At 45.6% G+C, this 19098-nt stretch overlaps 1 protein-coding gene across 20 annotated transcripts in view; it reads right to left on the bottom strand.

Annotated features, from left to right (window-relative positions):
- mycbp2 (MYC binding protein 2) overlaps nt 1-19098 on the bottom strand; it is a 211337-nt gene that overhangs the window by 39835 nt on the left and 152404 nt on the right. For 15 of the 20 annotated variants that reach the window (XM_055870888.1, XM_055870878.1, XM_055870882.1 and 12 more), the window contains 9 exons: nt 17639-17771; nt 13660-13794; nt 10866-10976; nt 8630-10288; nt 8123-8292; nt 7520-7764; nt 7006-7173; nt 6664-6821; nt 421-620 (listed from right to left, as the gene is read on the bottom strand). In XM_055870888.1, coding sequence (XP_055726863.1) covers nt 421-620; nt 6664-6821; nt 7006-7173; nt 7520-7764; nt 8123-8292; nt 8630-10288; nt 10866-10976; nt 13660-13794; nt 17639-17771 — 2979 coding nt within the window. The remainder of the gene's footprint in view (nt 1-420; nt 621-6663; nt 6822-7005; nt 7174-7519; nt 7765-8122; nt 8293-8629; nt 10289-10865; nt 10977-13659; nt 13795-17638; nt 17772-19098) is intronic. The other 5 variants (XM_055870887.1, XM_055870892.1, XM_055870896.1 and 2 more) reach the window with 2 other exon arrangements.

Genomic DNA, 19098 nt, shown 5'->3' with positions numbered 1-19098 from the left:
GGGACTCCCAAACACGGCCGGATGTGTGTAGTGACGCCTCTTGCACCGAGATGCAGTGCCTTAAACCGCTGTGCCACTCGGGAGCAACCTTAACAATACATTTTCAGATCAGTTTCTAATCTCAGATATTGCCTACACTTTTGTCCTTTCTAACGAGGCCGTCTAGCGACAACTGAGGTACCTCAAAAGGAGGCTAATCACGTTAGCATTTGAGGTAACGCTGCTAACTGTTGAATGCTAATGTAAGCATGAACTTGACACTTCAGGCAGTGTGACTGTCCACCATCTTGTGTATGACTATAATTGACATATCTCCATGGCCAGCTAGTGTTAGCATTCCCAGGGAGCTTGACATATTTTCTGATGGGAAATGCTAAAATGCCCACTTATGTGTACGAGTATCTCTTTGACGGACGTTACCTCCATGGCGAAGACCCTGCAGGCGGACTTGCGCAGGGCGTGCTTCATGGCCACCTCCATTCCCTCCAGGTCATGGTGCTGGATGACGAAGGCCAGGACAGGCCACTGGAAGTTCCTCTCGCCCTTACTGAGGGATCCGTGGGCCGAGATAAGACGGGACAGTTCCGGGGAGGGGCGGCGCAACAGAGAAGAACCCACTTCTGGAGGGGAGGACAGTGTTACAAATATTATATCAATTAAAGCGGCAAGAAGCAATGCCTTGGTTCAAGCTGTGGGCCAACTGTGCCACCATCAGGACAAGTTGGACACATCGCCCTAGGATTAGCTAATTATGTACTCCTTACCACACTTGACAAATATCAGTACTCCTAATCAAACAAATTGTGCAATATGCCTTTTAGACAATTTGCAATGATTTTAACTCCTTCAAATGTCTTTCTCAAGGAGTGCTGGACTGATTGGCACCAAATTTGCAAGACCCCGCCCAGTTCATTGGTTAATGGTGTTTGAAATTTTAGCCTAGAAAATGTTGCGTTGGGAGACATTGGTCCATACATGCCATTTATCAAATTTCGTGCAGATTGGTCATTCGGTACAAGAGGACTAGCGTTTTGAGTGTTTTTCACAAAACAATAAATTGCGGAAAATCCATAATGGTGGACTTTATTAGTTTGATGCATATTTTTTCCTTGTGAAGAGAGGGACCTTTGTAACACTTTTTTTTTTACTCTAGCTCAGTGTGAAGAGCGTGACCTTGCAAAATGTGCACATTAAATCGGTTGTTATAGCGGCACCATGTGGACAATTGGCATGGCATTACGTGCGAAGGTGTGGCCCACGGCCCTGTACCATCATCAAAGGTTGCACCCTCCTGGGCCTCACCATCTCACAAGAATTCAAATTTTAATTTTGCGTTACGGTAGAAGAGGAATAATAACAATAATTAAACTTGGTGGCAGCAATGCCAAGGTACAAGCTGTTGGCCAACTGTGCCACCATCAGGACAAATTTGGAACACTGACCTATTCTGAGCTACCTCTGTACTCCTTATCATGCTTGCCAAAATTCAGAACTCTAAATCAAACAGATCGTGCAATATGCTTTTGATGTAAACTACATCACCAAAAGCATCACCTGCTCATCGAACATCTCATTCCAAAAACATGGACATTAATATGGAGTTGGTCCCCTCTTTGATGCTATAACAGCCTCCACTCTTCTGGGAAGGTATTCCACTAGATTTTGGAACATTTGCTGCAGGGACTTGCTTCGATTCAGCCACGAGCATTAGTGAGGTCGGCCACTGATGTTGGGCGATTCGGCCTGGCTCGCAGTCAGTGTTCCAATTCACCCCAAAGGTGTTCAATGTGGTTGAGGTTAGGGCTCTGTGCAGGCCAGTCAAGTTCTTCCACATCGATCTCAGCAAACCATTTCTGTATGGACCTCGCTTTGTGCCCGGGGTCATTGTCATGCTGATACAGGAAAAGGCCTTCCCCAAACTATTGCCACAAAGTTGGAAGCACAGAATCATCTAGAATGTCATTGTATGCTATAGAGTTAAGATTTCCCTTCACTGGAATTAAGGGACCTAGCCCGAACCAAGAAACACAGCACCAGACCATTATTCCTCCTCCCTCAAAAGTGACTTTTGGCACTATGCATAAAAATAAAAATAAAGTATATCTATATATTATTATTTAACCAGGTAGGCAAGTTGAGAACAAGTTCTCATTTACAACTGCGACCTGGCCAAGATAGAGCAAAGCAGTGCGACAAAAACAACAGAGTTACACATAAATAAAAATGTAAAGTCCTGGCCAAAAGTTGAGAATGACACAAATATAAATTTTCACAAAGTCTGTTGCCTCAGTTTGTATGATGGCAATTTGCATATACTCCAGAATGTTATGAAGAGTGATCCGATTAATTGAAATTAATTGCAAAGTCATGCAAATTAACTGAATCTCCCATAAACATTTCCACTGCATTTCAGCCCTGCCACAAAAGGACCAGTTGACATCATGTCAGTGATTCTCTCGTTAACACAGGTGTGAGTGTTGACGAGGACAAGGCTGGAGATCACTCTGTCATGCTGATTGAGTTCGAATAACAGACTGGAAGCTTCAAAAGGAGGGTGGTGCTTAGAATCATTGTTCTTCCTCGGTCAACCATGGTTACCTGGAAGGAAACACGTGCCATCATCATTGCTTTGCACAAAAAGGGCTTCACAGGCAAGGATATTGCTGCCAGTAAGATTGCACCTAAATCAACCATTTATCGGATCATCAAGAACTTCGAGGAGAGCGGTTCAATTGTTGTGAAGAAGGCTTCAGGGCGCCCAAGAAAGTCCAGCAAGCGCCAGGATCGTCTCCTAAAGTTGATTTAGCTGCGGGATCGGGGCACCACCAGTACAGAGCTTGCTCAGGAATGGCAGCAGGTAGGTGTGAGTGCATCTGCACGCACAGTGAGGCGAAGACTTTTGGAGGGTGGCCTGGTGTCAAGAAGGGCAGCAAAGAAGCCACTTCTCTCCAGGAAAAACACCAGGGACAGACTGATACAGGGATTGGACTGCTGAGGACTGGGGTAAAGCCATTTTCTCTGACGAATCCTCTTTCCAATTGTTTGGGGCATCCGGAAAAAAGCTTGTCCGGAGAAGACAAGGTGAGCGCTACCATCAGTCCTGTGTCATGCCAACAGTAAAGCATCCTGAGACCATTCATGTGTGGGGTTGCTTCTCAGCCAAGGGAGTGTGCTCACTCACAATTTTGCCTAATAACACAGCCATGAATAAAGAATGGTACCAACACATCCTCCGAGAGCAACTTCTCCCAACCATCCAGGAACAGTTTAGTGACGAACAATGCCTTTTCCAGCATAATGGAGCACCTTGCCATAAGGCAAACGTGATAACTAAGTGGCTCGGGGAACAAAACATCGATATTTTGGGTCCATAACCAGGAAACTCCCCAGACCTTAATCCCATTGAAAACTTGTGGTCATTCCTCAAGAGGCGGGTGGACAAACAAAACCCCACAAATTCTGACAAACTCCAAGCATTGATTATGCAAGAATGGGCTGCCATCAGTCAGGATGTGGCTCAGAAGTTAATTGACAGCATGCCAGGGCGGATTGCAAAGGTCTTGAAAAAGAAGGGTCAACACTTTAAATATTGACTCTTTGCATCAACTTCATGTAATTGTCAATACAAGCCTTTGACACTTATGAAATGCTTGTAATGGGTACTTCAGTATTCCATAGTAACATCTGACAAAAATATCTAAAGACACTGGAGCAGCAAACTGTGAAAATGTATATTTGTGTCATTCTCAAAAATGTTAGCCATGACTGTACAATAACACAATAGAAAAATCTATGTACAGTGTGTGCAAATGTAGAAGAGAAGGGAGGTAAGGCAATAAATAGGCCATAGAGGAGAAATAATTACAATTTAGCATGAACACTGTAGTGATAGATGTGCAGATAATGATGTGCAAGTAGAGATACTGGGGTGCAAAAGAGCAAGAGGATAAATAACAATATGGGGATGAGTTAGTTGGGTGTGCTATTTACAGATTCACTGTACCTGTACACAGCCATCGGTAAGCTGCTCTGACAGCTGATGCTTAAAGTTAAAGAGGGAGATAGAAGTCTCCAACTCCAGTGAATTTTGCAATTCGTTCCAGTCATTGGCAGCAGAGAACTGGAAGGAAAGGCGGCCGAAGGAAGTGTTGGCTTTGGGGATGACCAGTGAGATATACCTGCTGGGGCATGTGCTACGGGTGGGTGTTGCTATTTTTTTACCAGTGAGCTGAGATAAGGCGGGGCTTTACCTAGCAAAGACTTATAGATGACCTGGAGCCAGTGGGTTTGGCGACGTATCGGGTAGGTTCCTTGATAACTTGTGTGAAATTGAGGGCATCTAGCTTACATTGTAGGATGGCCGGGGTGTTAAGCATATCCCAGTTTAGGTCACCTAACAGTACAAACCCTGAAGATAGATGGGGGTAATAAATTCACAGTGTCCAGGACACAGCTGGGGGCTGAAGGGGGTCTATAACAAGCGGCAACGGTGAGAGACTTTTCTGGAAAGGTGGATTTTTAAAAGTAGAAGCTCAAATTGTTTGGGAACAAACCTGGATAGTGTGACAGAACTCTGCAGGCTATCTCTGCAGTAGATTGCAACTACACCCTCTTTGACAGTTCTATATTGTCGGAAAATGTTCTAGTTAGGGATGGAAATGTCATGATTTTTGGTGGCCTTCCTAAGCCATGATTCAGACATGGCTAGGACATCAGGGTTGGCGAAGTGTGCTAAAGCAGTGAATAAAACAAACTTAGGGAGGAGGCTTCTAACGTTAACATGCATGAAACCAAGGCTTTTACGGTTACAGAACTCAACAAATGAGAGCGCCTGGGGAATGGGAGTGGTGCTGGAGGCTGCAGGTTAACCTCTACATCACCAGAGGAGGAGTAGGATAAGGGTACGGCTAAAGGCTATAAGAACTGGTCGTCGAAGTTTTGTCTCCAGAGGCACCAGTTAATCCAGGGGAGGTCACCGCATCTGTGGGGGGGTGGAACAAAAGGGCTATCTAAGGCATATTGGGAGCTCTACAGTGAAATAAGCCAATAATCACTAACCGAAACAGCAATAGACAAGGCATATTGACATTAGGGAGATGCATGTGCAGCTGAGTGATCATAGAGTCCAATGAATAGCACTAGATGAGTCAGGGAGCCAATTCAGTAGTCGTTACTACGCTAGGCGAGCTGGAGACACGGCGATTCAGACAGCTAGCGGGCCGGGGCTAGCAGATGGGCATCCGGCGACATCGCAACGGAAACCCCCTCGGACGGTTACGTCGGCAGACCAGTCGTGATGGATCGGCGGGGCTCTGTTTCGGCAGTCATGGGTCCAGGCCAATTGGCAAAAGAGGTACTGTAGCCCAAGAACTGGCTGGTGGACCTCTTTGGCTAGCCGGGAGATGGGCCTAGCTCGAGGCTAGATCCAGGCGAACTGGTGCTTGCTTCGGGACAGAGACGTTAGCCAGGAGTAGGTACTCGGATAGCAGCTAGCTAGCTGCGATGATCCGGTGTAAAGGTTCAGAGCTTGCGGTAGGAATCCGGAGATATGGTAAGGGGAAAAGCAGTCCGATATGCTCTGGGTTGATATCGCGCTGTGCAGACTGGCAGGAATTGACCGGGCTGAGGCTGGCTGATGTCCGAGTTAACGGTGATGACCACTAGCAGTGGATAACTGACTTCTAGCTAGTAAGCTGGCTAGTTCTTGATGGGGGTTCCGGTTCAAAAGTATAAAAATAGCAGATGCGTAACACGTTGAGTGAGGCGATTTGCAGGAAGTATATTCAGTCCGTAGATGGAAAGTAAGATTAAAATATATACGAAGAAAACTATATATACACGGGACAGGACAAGACAAAAGACATGTCCGACTGCTATGCCATCTTGGCATACAACAAACCCTGATTCGTCCGTCGGATTGCCAGATGGTGAAGCGTGATTCAACACTCCACAGAACGCATTTCCACTGCTCCAGAGTCCAATGGCGGTGAGCTTTACACCACTCCAGCCGGTGCTTGGCATTGCACATGCTGATCTTAGGCTTGTGTGCAGCTGCTCGGCCATGGAAACCCATTTCATGAAGCTCCCAACGAACAGTTCTTGTGCTGAAGTTGCTTCCAGAGGCAGTTTGGAACGTGGTAGTGAGTGCTGTAACTGATGAAAGATGCTTCATTCTGTGAGCTTGTGTGGCCTACCACTTTGCGGCTGAGCCGTTGTTGCTCCTGGATGTTTCCACTTCACAGTAACAGCCCTTACAGAGAAGCTCTAGCAGAGCAGAAATCTGACAAACTGACTTGTTGGAAAGGTGGCATCCTATGACGATACTACGTTGAAAGTCACTGAGCTCTTCAGGACGGCCATTCTACTGTCAATGTTTGTCTATGGAGATTGCTTGGCTGTTTGCTCGATTTTATATACCTGTCAGCAACAGGTGTGGCTGAAATAGCCTAATCCACTAATTTGAAGGGGTATGCACATACTTTTGTGTATATAGTGTATTTTGGACCATTTCTAATGATGGGCTGGACGGCCCCAAATTTCGTTTGTAGCATTTATGGACAGAGGAGTAGCCTTTTAAATGTTTTTATCAAAATTCAAAATGATAATGATAATAAGTAGGCCCAAAGCCCTCTGGTCTGGTGGTTCAGGGGAAGGTTTACCCACCTGCATCCCCACTGTGGACTCCGCGTCTGGGCACGGCTTTGACCCTGGCCGGAGAGGCCAAGTGCTTCTTGTCATACTCGGAGGCCACTACAGAGTAAGACCTCTGGAACACCGTCCTCTTGGACAAGTCACTATCTGTGATTGGGCTGGTCTCCAGACTGCAAGAGATGAACACAGAAATGTTGACCATCTGTTTCACACTGATACAAGTCTCTCTCGCACACACAAATACACACACAGATATAACATACACTACAACCACATACAATAAACACAGACATAATCAGTCTGCTCATCTCTACTCTCAAAGAGAGGTGTATGTGTCGTCTTTATGTGTGTTACCTGGGTGGCATAGACTTCATGTTGCTCTCGGGCTCCACGAACACGTTGGGGCAGGCGTCAGGGGTGACTGAGATGTAGGGTGCAGGGACAGACGTGGAATGTAGGTACCTCATCTCATCCTGGAACAGGTTCTCATCCTGGTACCCACCAAAGTTCTCTGTGTGTTGCCTGGAAGAGGGGAGACAGGTTTACGTACAAATGTAGTTTAAATATTTTGTGTTTAGGTCATGTGGATGCTGCCTCAAAGCAAATCATTCCATGACTGTTTTCACTGTGTAATATGCCCATGAGATATGGATAAGACACTAAACACAACCAAAATGTATGATCATCATCACTTCAATTAACGTTGCCACAGCGCTTTAAGTGTAATGCCATCCCAAAGGGCATAAAACCAAAAGAAAAGGAGACTATCTGGGAGGCAAAAATAAAAAGAGATTACCTTACATTTTTCCCCCTCACAATCTTTCCAGTGCTTTTCAATTTGATCCTCATCACAATAGCTATTTTTTACCTGGCCAGCATCTGCAGGTAGAGGCAGCCCATCTTGTTGGGCATCTCGTCGGAGACGCCCTCCTTGAGGCTGGGCAGCATGGAGTGAAGCGGGCGAGGCGGGTGGTGGCACAGCAGGCTGGGCTTGGCGGCGCTGCGTAGGGAAAGCAGGAAAAGGGCGTTGGCACGGATCACCTGGTGGGCCTCCATGGTGGGCAGCGCCCGCGGCATCTTCAACTGCAGGGGCTTCTTCCTCGACTGCTTCACCTGGATGGGTAGGGAGGAGAATTCAATTTAAGTGGTGGTTAAGAGGTCGAAGTTTGGGGAAACATAATAATGCATTGTATGACTTGTCACGAGCATATTACCAAGGTTGTTTATGAAAGCACATGGTTGAGTTAGGTTATCCTTTGTACTATTACAGTGAGAAATAAGTACATTGAGCATAATATGTTAGTGTTCAATCCTGATTGTTAAGGGCTTATGTTCGTTAACTATCCAAGTATTTGCTTGTTAAGTTCCCATGAGCTTGAAGAATTTTATGAAATGATTAACTGACACAAATGTATTAACTGTATTAAAGACACAAAACAACTATTTCTTGAAGCGTTGAGCAGTACAGTACCTTTTCCCTGGCCGCAGTCTGCTTGTCTCTCAGGTACTTCTCCCTGCAGCGGTCACACACCAGGTACCAGGTACTTCCACCGACCCCTCCGTCTCCACAGTTTCCTGCCCAGCCCCCACAGAAGTGGCCGATACTGTTGTAGCCCTGGCCTCCCGCGTAGCGACCACAACCTGCCCAAGACACCAGACGATGCTAAGATCCACAGACTTAAATAGAACACATATACATGCATCTTATGCTAAGATCGTCTTGAGTAGTGCTGCTGTACGAGCAGAGCCACAGTGTATATGGTGTCATGGGGTTAGCCTCCATCCACCTCGGTACGAAGACATGTTCAGCTTTAAAAGCTTTCGTTTCTTCCACACAATCAATAAAACAAAATAGTTTGTCACTGGACTTTCATGTCTGACCTTTATATATGTGGAGAGGTAGGCTAACCTCTCACAGTGACACGGCGTGTGTATTTCTAAACGTATGTAATAAAGCCAAACCCATTGTTGGTCTTACCTGGGTGGGCCTGCCTCATGTGGTAGGTGACAGGGTAAGGGTGTGACTCCCCACAAAGCTCACAGATGGTGTCCTTCTCTGGTCCCCCGATGGCCAGCTGGGCCATCTCACCAAACAGGTTCCCCCTGGGGCGCACCTCCGCCTTCTCTCTTTTCTTCTTCTCCTTCTTGGACTTCTTACTGTCCTTCTCGTTCTCCTTTTTCTTCAGGATGGCGCTGGAGCCCGGGCTGGGGAAAATCATGTTCTGGGTGGCTGCATTGATGGTCGCCATGGAGATGTCCTCCCAGAATGCAACAAGGTGCTGGAGTGTGAGCGGCAGGTTGGACTTGGCCCTCATGAAGGGATGAGAGGTCATGGGAGAGACGGGCTCCCCCTTGCCGTCCTCGCACTTCTCGGCCAGTGGTGGCTCTTTGAGCATGGACAGGACCTTGTTCTTGTTGATGCTGCCCATCTTGGAGATGTCGGGCCCGTGTGGGGAAATGTTGAACATATTGAGGGCTGAGGATATCTCCAGCGAGTGGCGGTTCATCAGCTTGCTCTCCTTCTCCTCTTGGCCGCCCTGGCCACCCAGCGAGCTGCGCAAGGGCGCGTGCTCCTTGGTCAGCTCCGGGTTGAACTTGAGGAACGAGGAGCAGGCCATGGCGTCGTGGACAATGCCCTCGTGCCAGAGGAACGCGGCGAAGACCGACCGGGCGCACTCTGCCACAGAGGGCGACATAGCCTGCTTGGTTGTCTCGGTGAGCCTTGATGAGCTCTCGCCCTTGAAGAGCGGGCCAGACTTGTCCTTCTTGGGGTGCACGTGGCGGCTGGAGGTCTTGCGGCTGACTTTTGGCGACGAGCGGCTGTTCTCCAGCTCATCCTTGATGGGCACCTTGCCGATGCTGAAGTGCACATTGGAAGAGCCCTCCTCTGTGTTGCTCACGTCAACGTTCTCATCATTTCCTTCATCATCGGAAAGAAGAGCAATAGACGTACACATCACCACCTCCCTGTGGAGGTCCTCCTGGGTCACATGGGGCAATGGGCTGCGGTTCTCCATGTTCATGTCACCTTCTTTGCTGCACCTGTCCTTGGGAGATAGTTTGGGTTTAGGCGAGGTGGACCTTCCCCTCAGTGGCTCCGAGGTGAGAGGGACCTTTTTCCGTAGGGTGTCCGGGTCCAGTGTGTACGAGTCCGACTTGGACCTCTCTCTGGGCGGGTCCAGCCGAGCCTTGGAGGGGCTGACTTTGGGAGGGAGGTTCTGGTCATGGGGTTGGTTCTTGTCTGGTGGCATGTTCTTGTCAATTAGTTGGTTCTTGTCCTGAGCAAGGTTCTTGTCATGCTGGGAGGAGGAGGACCACGTCAAGGAGGTGCTAGAGGGGCTATACCTCCCCGAGGAGGAGGACAGGCCCTTCTGCTTGAGCGAGGAGGAGCGGGAGCCAGAGTTGGGCGACTCGGGACGCAGCCCGGAGGAGTTACGATCACGCCCTTCGGCCTTCCGCGCCTGCAGGGTGTTATGGTTGGGCGAGTGAGAGCGGCTATGAGAGTCTGACCGCAACTTGGCCGTGTCCGACCTCAGGATCAGAGCCTCGCTGGCCGACAGGTCTTTGCTTTTGGAATGGTCCGAGGAGCGTCCACCCTCCTGTTTTGGGGAGTGGCTTTTCTGACGGTGTCTAGAGGCTAGTAGAGAGCCACAAAATAGAAACAGTTATACTATAACTCATTGAGGTTCAGCGTAAAAGGCAGCACATCCAGTTGACAACACTCAACATCTAAGGGTCAAAACAAAAGGGATTATGAAAGGGAAATAAAATGAAACGAATGGGAGGAAATGAAGAGAAGTCTGAAAAAATGATGTTAAAATAAATAATAAGAAACCTCAGACTGTGGAAAGTTGTTGACCAATTAATTTCAGTAAGTGACTGCAATGAAGAGCCTTGATTGGCCTTGAAATAGTGACATACGTTTTCCAAATGATCTGAAATCAACCTATGCATGTCTGAAAGGTCTGTCCATCTATTCCCTGAAGGCCCCTAACATGGACAGAGGTAGCAAAAGGATCATGGTGCAACAAATGAGAAAAGCCCAGTGCAGCACTGTCCCCCAGTCTAGGTATTATATAACTGGTCTTTAGAATGGATCCTGTCTAGGGACATTACTCCCACCCCATGTATCCTGTTGTTCAGTATCAACCGACTCAGTAACTGACACTTAGTGTTCAGTCTGAAGGACGCATGCATTCTGTATGTTTACCCACCCTTTTGCCTGAGAGCGAGAGATGAGAGAGCAGAACCATGCCCAGCCGCGGACATACTGCTCTTGTGCACACGCTCATGAGAAGATGCAAGGCTGTGTGATGAAGAACCATCTACAGCGGAAAACAGTTGCAGGAAAGGAAAACACAGGACATGAATGCAGGGACACAGAGAGGAAGGAGGGAGAGAGAACAGGTAAGGAAACACACCACAGTGAGAAAGGAGGGAGAGAGAACAGGTAAGGAAACACACCACAGTGAGAAAGGAGAAGGGAGAGAGAACAGGTAAGGAAACACACCACAGTGAGAAAGGAGAAGGGAGAGAACAGGTAAGGAAACACACCACAGTGAGAAAGGAGGGAGAGAGAACAGGTAAGGAAACACACCACGGTGAGAAAGGAGGAGGGAGAGAGAACAGGTAAGGAAAGACACCACAGTGAGAAAGGAGGGAGAGAGAACAGGTAAGGAAACACACCACAGTGAGAAAGTAGGGAGAGAGAACAGGTAAGGAAACACACCACAGTGAGAAAGGAGGAGGGAGAGAGAACAGGTATGGAAACACACCACAGTGAGAAAGGAGGGAGAGAGAACAGGTAAGGAAACACACCACAGTGAGAAAGGAGAAGGGAGAGAGAACAGGTAAGGAAACACACCACAGTGAGAAAGGAGAAGGGAGAGAACAGGTAAGGAAACACACCACAGTGAGAAAGGAGGGAGAGAGAACAGGTAAGGAAACACACCACGGTGAGAAAGGAGGAGGGAGAGAGAACAGGTAAGGAAAGACACCACAGTGAGAAAGGAGGGAGAGAGAACAGGTAAGGAAACACACCCCAGTGAGAAAGGAGGGAGAGAGAACAGGTAAGGAAACACACCACAGTGAGAAAGGAGGGAGAGAGAACAGGTAAGGAAACACACCACAGTGAGAAAGGAGGGAGAGAGAACAGGTAAGGAAACACACCACAGTGAGAAAGGAGGGAGAGAGAACAGGTAAGGAAACACACCACAGTGAGAAAGGAGGGAGAGAGAGGATGACCATTGGGAGAGCAAAAGACGGACAGTCAGAACAACAGACAGTTGGAGTTAAGACCGCTATAAGAGAACAGAAAAAAAGGGTAGTAATAGATACATGAACCAGGGCTGGGGGACAGCAGTTTGAGCACGGGGCTGGGATAATGGAGTGAATGGAAACATATTGATACGTTTTACTTTATTGATACTTAATAGTAAGTAATATTAGTAATATACATGTCAATCTCTCCTGGCTGAAAGTGGACGAGAGATTGACTTCATCATTACTTTTATTCATGAGAGGTAGTGACATGTTGAATGCACTGAGCTGTCTGTCTGAACTACTGGCACACAGGTTAAATTCGATTTTTAAAAACAGATTCAAAAACACCTTATGGAACAGCGGGGACTGTGAAGCAACACAAACATTGGCACAGACACAAGCACGGTGGAGCGGGTCAAATCACTAACGAACTATCATGGTCCAAACACACCAAGACAGTTGTGAAGGGGGCACAATAACACCTTTTCACCTCAGGAGACTGAACAGATTTGACACGGGTCCACAGATCCTCAAAAAGTATTACAGCTGCATCCTGACTGGTTGTATCATGGCAACTGCTCGACATCCAACCGTAAGGCGCTACAGAGGGTAGTGCGTACGGCCCGGTTCAAAATGTTCCTTAACAGCTTCTACCCCCAAGCCATGCTATACAATTAATCAAAATGGCCACCCGGACTATTTACATTGACACCCCCCCCTTTTGTTTTTACACTGTTGCTACTCGCTGTATATTACCTATGCATAATCACTTTACCCCTATCTACATGTACAAAATTCCTTGACTAACCTGTACCTCCGCACATTGACTCAGTACCGGTACCCCCTATATATAGACTCATTATTGTTATTTAATTGTGTTATGTTTTATTTTACTCTTTACCTTAGTTTATTTAATCATTATTTTCTATTTCTTGAAATGCATTGTTGGTTAAGGGCTTGTAAGTAAGCATTTCACGTAAGGTCTACAACTGCTTGTGACAAATAAAATATGATTTGATTTGTTTTAAAACGCTATGCAACAGATACACTACCTGCTCATTTCACTCCATGTTTGATCATTTTATCAAGTTTTATGCCTAATAACCATGACCAAGGTTCTGCTTCAGGCAACAACTTCGGCGTTTCCTAAAGCAGAAGCAGCTGTAGCTACCAAGTCCATGTACACTGATTGTACAAAACATTAGGAACACCTGCTCTTTCCATTACAGACTGACCAGGTGAAAGCTATGATCCTGTATTAATGTCACCTTCAAATCAGTGTAGATGAAGGAGACAGGTTACAGAATAATTTTTAAGCATTGAGAAAATTGAGACATGGATTGCGTGTGTGTGCCAATCAGAGGGTGAGTGGGCAAGACAAAAGATGTAAGTGCATTTGAACGGGGTATAGTAGGTGCCAGGCCCACCGGTTTTGAGTTTGTCGAGAACTGCAATGCTGCTGGGATTTTCACGCTCAACAGTTTCTTGTATCAAGAATGGTCAACCACCCAAAGGACATCCAGCCAACTTGATACAAATGTGGGAAGCATTGGAGTAAACATCAGCCCGCATCTCTGTGGAATACTTTTGAAACCTTGTAGAGTCCATGCCCCGAATAATTGAGGCTGTTGAGGGCAAATGGGGGTGCAACTCAATATTAGGAAGGTGTTCCTAATGTTTTGTACACTCAGTGTAGGCATCCCTCTCCCACCCAGTGACGTATCCAAGTCCCCCGGCTGGCCTCACCTTTGTTGTTTGAGATGCCATAGTTGAAGCCCTGTGTCTCGTAGGCCCCAATGGCTCCAGCAGCACTGTTGAAGGCCTGGACGGAAAATGGGCTATTTGGGGGCGTCTGGGCCCCATGCTCTAGCAGGCTTTGTTCTGTTGGGAGAGAAGAGAGAGCTGGACCACGTTGGCTCCACCAACAACAGCAACCAAAACATCCATTCACACGTTAGATTCATTTTAAAAGGCTAACTGATCATTAGAAAACCCTTTTGCAATTATGTTAGCACAGCTGAAAACGGATGCCTCACAAGTCCTCAACTGACAACTTAATTTAAATTTGTTTGGGATAGGTGGCAGCATTTTTGGATGAATAGCGTGCCCAGAGTGAACTGCCTCCTACTCAGTCCCAGATGCTAATATATGCATATTATTATTAGTATTGGATAGAAAACACTCAAGTTCCAAAAACTGTTTGAATGATGTCTGTGAGTATAACAGAACCCATATGGCAGGCAAAAACCTGAGAAAAAAATCCAAACAGGAAGTGGGAAATCTGAGGTTTGAACTCACCCCTATCGAATACACAGTGGGATATGGGTTATTTTTCACTTCCTAAGGCTTCCACTAGATGTCAACCGTTTTTAGAACATTGTTTCAGGCTGCTTGTGTGAAGGGGGGCCGGATGGGAGCTGTTTGACTAAGGGGTCTGCCTACAGCCTCGTTCTCAGTCACGCGCTTTCACTTGAGAGGTAGCTCTCTTCCAGTGCTTTTCTAGACAATGGAATTCTCCAGTTGGAACATTATTGAACTTTTATGATAAAAACATCCTAAAGATTGATTCTATACTTATTAGTTTGACAAGTTTCTTCGACCTGTAATATAACTTCTTGAACGTTTCGTCCGAATGGACCAGATCGCGCTTTTGGATTGTTTACCAAACGCCCTAACAAAATAAGCTATTGGACATAAATGGAGATAAATGATGGACATTATTGAACAAAACAAGCATTTATTGTGGAACTGCGATTCCTGGGAGTGCATTCTGATGAAGATCATCAAAGTTAAGTGAATATTTATAATGCTATTTATGAATAATGTTGACTACCCAACATGGTGGATATTTCTCTGGCTGGTTTGGGCTCTGAGCGCCGTTCTCAGATTATGCTTTTTCCGTACGTTTAAAAAAAAAATCTGACACAGCGGTTGCATTAAGGAAAAGTGTATCTAAAGTTTCATGTATAATAGCTGTATTTTCATCAACATTTATTATGAGTATTTCTGTGAATTCATGTGGCTCTCTGCAATATCACTGCATGTTTTGGAACTACTGAATCTAGCACACCAATGTAAAATACAATTTTTGGATATAAATATGAACTTTACCGAACAAAACATACATGTATTGTGTAACATGAAGTCCTATGAGTGTCATCTGATGAAGATCATCAAAGGGTAGTGATTCATTTTATCTCTATTTGTGCTTTTTGTGACTCCTCTTTGGCGGGAAAAATGGCTGGGTTTTTCTGTGACTTGGTGGTGACCTAACATAATCGTTTGTGGAGCTTTCGCTGTAAAGCATTTATGAAATCAGACACTGTGGCTGGATTAACGAGAATTGTATCTTTAAAATGGTGCCTAATACTTGTATGCTTGAGAAATTTGATTTATGAGATTTCTGTTGACTTGTATTCGGCGCCCTGCAATTTTATTGGCTGTTGGCGAAGGGCCTAGACAGGTTGATAGTACCCTCAAAACACCAGCCTCAAGGTTTTTTTTATTTTTATTTTTTAAATGTACCTATATTTAACAAGGCAAGGCAGTTACGAACACATTCTTATTTTCCATGACGGCCTAGGGTTAACTGCCTTGTTCAGGGGCAGAACGACAGATTTTTTACCTTGTCAGCTTGGGGATACAATCTTGCAACCTTTCGGTTACTAGTTCAACACTTTAACCACTAGGCTACCTGCCGCCCCAGTTGAGGACTTGTGAGGTGTCAGATGAAACAAAAATAGAGCTTTTTGGAAACAAACACCAGAGGTGGGTTGGCATAGACAGAAAGGTAGCTATGAAGAAAAGTACCTCATCCCCGCTGTGAAGTTGTGGGGCTGTTTTTATTCCGAAGGCCCTGGACAACTTGTTAGGATACATGGTATCATGGACTCAAAACCTGACTGCCTCTGCTAGAAAGCTTAAACTGGGCCATGGTTGGATCTTCCAGCATTACAATGATCCAAAGCATACCTCGAAATAAACACATAAATGGTTCACTGACCAAAGAATCAAGGTTTTTTGACGATATAGCACTTCCGTAACTGCGGTGAAAGGTGGCAGAATTAGAACGGTGTTTGTCAAACCATGAGACAACCTGGAAAAATCGGTCTTTTCCCAAAAACGTCTGTACCGTCCGAATGGTACAGGACTCATCTGAAGGTAACCGTTACTGGTTTTAAAAAATGAATGGAAGTAAACTTAACCAAAAGTGTATAAATGCAACATGTAACAATTGCAAAGACTCTACAGAGTTACAGTTCATATAAGGAAATCAATCAATTAAAATAAATTCTTTAGGCCCTAATCTATGGATTTTACGACTGGGAATACAGATATGGATCGGTTGGTCACAGATACCTAATAAAAAGGAGCATGGATCAGAAAACAGGTCAGTAATCTGCTTTGACCACCATTTTCCTCATGCGGCGCGACACATCTCCTTCGCATAGAGTTAATCAGGCTGTTGATTGTGGCCTGTGGAATGTTGTCCCACTCCTCCACAATGGCTGTGTGAAGTTGCTGGATATTGGTGGGAACTGGAACACGCTGTCGTACACGTCGATCCAGAGCATCCCAAACATACTCAATGGGTGACATGTCCTCTGAGTATGCAGGCCATGAAAGAACTGGGACATTTTCAGCTTCCAAGAATTGTGTCCAGATCCTTGCAACATGGGGCTGTGCATTATCATGCTGAAACATGAGGCGATGGCAGCGGATGAATAGGACCATCGATACAATGCAATTGTGTTTGTTGTCCGTAGTTTATACCATAATCCCACTGCCACCATGGTCTGCCATCTGCCCGGTACAGTTGAAACCAGGATTCATCCATGAAGAGCACACTTCTCCAGCGTGCCAGTGGCCATTGAAGGTGAGCATTTGCTCACTGAAGTCGTTTTATGCAGAATTTATTTGGTTGTGCAAACACAGTTTCATCAGCTGTCCGGGTGGCTGGTCTCAGACGATCCTGCAGTTAATGAAGCCGTATATGGAGGTTTTGAGCTGCTGTGGTTACACATCTGCGGTTTTGAGGCCCGTTGGACGTACTGCCAAATTCTCAAAAAACGACATTGGAGGTGGCTTATGGTAGAGAAGGCGGCTTATGGTAGTCATAGACTGTTCCTCTGCTACCGCACAGCAAGTGGTACCGGAGCGCCAAGTCTAGGTCCAAGAGGCTTCTAAGCTGATTCTACCCCCAAGCCATAAGTCTCATGAACAGCTAATCAAATGGCTACCCGGACTATTTGCATTGCCCCCCTCCCCTCTACGCAGCTGCTACTCTCTGTTATTATCTATGCATAGTCACTTTAATAACTCTACCTACATTTAAATATGACCTAAATTACCTCGACACCGGTGCCCCCGCACATTGACTCTGTACTGGTACCCCCTGTATATAGCCCCGCTATTGTCATTTACTGCTGCTCTTTAATTATTTGTTATTCTTAACTCGTACTTGTTTATTAGGTATTTTCTTACCTGCATTGTTGGTTAAGGACTTGTAAGTAAGCATTTCACTGTAAGGTCTACTACACATGTTGTATTCGGCACATGCAACAAATAAAATTTGATTTGCTTTTAGTTTTTGTTGTCTTAAAACAGGTCAACAGGATTGCTAGGAACTGTTGAGATGCTTTGTGAATATGGGTCCTGTTCTACAAAGATTACAGAGGTCTCAAAGCAGTAAGGTAAGTAAAAAGGTAATTATTGGGGCTCTTACCTTCCCCTTGGCGTAGGTACTGGTTTCCCCCATGGTCTCGGGCCAGAGCCCAGGCCTCTCCTTTGTTGCTCTCGCAGAACTCCACCACGCTATTCTTGTCCAGCTGGACCCACGTCCCCTCTGTGTTTATCACCTGATGGACAACACAAGGCTCTTTATCCATCTACACACATGCTAGTCATGCACCCACGTCCCCTCCGTGCTTATCACCTGATGGACAACACAAGGCTCTTTATCCATCTACACACATGCTAGTCCTGCACCCACGTCCCCTTCGTGCTTATCACCTGATGGACAACACAAGGCTCTTTAACCATCTACACACATGCTAGTCCTCTCACACACACAGCACCATCCTCACACACATTTCTCACAAATACCATCCCATCCCCTTAAACAAAATGTACAACATCATCCCTACAGAGCAATTTCATACTGTATAAAGAGAATCAATTTAAGAACTTACTCTAAAAGTCAATCATATTGAAAGGTAAATGCATGTTTGTTTGGTTTTGTAAAAGTCCTGAAAGAAAATCACCACTTTAGACATAGATGCAGATGTAAAGTTTAAATGTTAATAAGTGCTTAGAGAGAGAGGGTTAGTGAGTCCATGATTCCTTTTATCCTAGTAGTTCTCACGTATTATATCCTTGTCACCGTCTCAACCCTATTGGAGGAGGTCGTCCAAGGTTCCTCCCCTCATACCTCCTTCTCCAATGCGGTTTGAGAAGGAGGTGAGGAGATAGGCCGTGTGGACTCAAGGAAAGATGAATTGAGAAAGAGCCGGAGAGCCATTGGTTCAGAGAGGGCATTCTAGTAAAAGCATGACACACCACATCCCACCTAACAGAGGTCAAGTAAGCACCATTCAGTACTTTGGGTCAAGAAAAATGTGCCCAGAGAAACAAATTCAACAGAAGGTGTAAGAGGGGAAAGATTAATCTGAGATACAGTATGGCTTCAGCATTTCAAGATTCCAATGTTAAAAAGTAGTGAAGGATCAAACAATGTAAACCTCAGAAATATGTCATCTGTTTCCAACGATGAACAAATGAAGATCATTGTATATAGTTTAAACAAACTAAAATGTATAAACGCAAAATGCTGTAGCCATTGGAGTGTGTTAATTAAAGATCCACCACCCGGAGAATTGACAGAGCACACACACCCACACTCATTTTGTGTATTCACCCTTTCAATGGCAAAGTACATGCCTTCAGAAAGTATTCACACCCCTTGACGTTTTACAGCCTGAATTTAAAATTGATTAAATAGAGATATGTTTTGCTACTGGCCTACACACAACACCCTACCACATAATGTCAATGTGGAATTATTTTCTTACAAATTAATTAAAAATGAAAAGCTGCAATGTGTGCAATAATAGCGTTTAACACGATTTTTGAATGGCTACCTCATCTCTATACCCCACACATACAATTATCTGTAAGGTCACTCAG

The sequence above is a fragment of the Salvelinus fontinalis genome, chromosome 19 (assembly GCF_029448725.1).
Source record: "Salvelinus fontinalis isolate EN_2023a chromosome 19, ASM2944872v1, whole genome shotgun sequence".
NCBI classification, from domain to species: domain Eukaryota; kingdom Metazoa; phylum Chordata; class Actinopteri; order Salmoniformes; family Salmonidae; genus Salvelinus; species Salvelinus fontinalis.
This window is presented reverse-complemented; position numbering and strand designations above follow the sequence as displayed.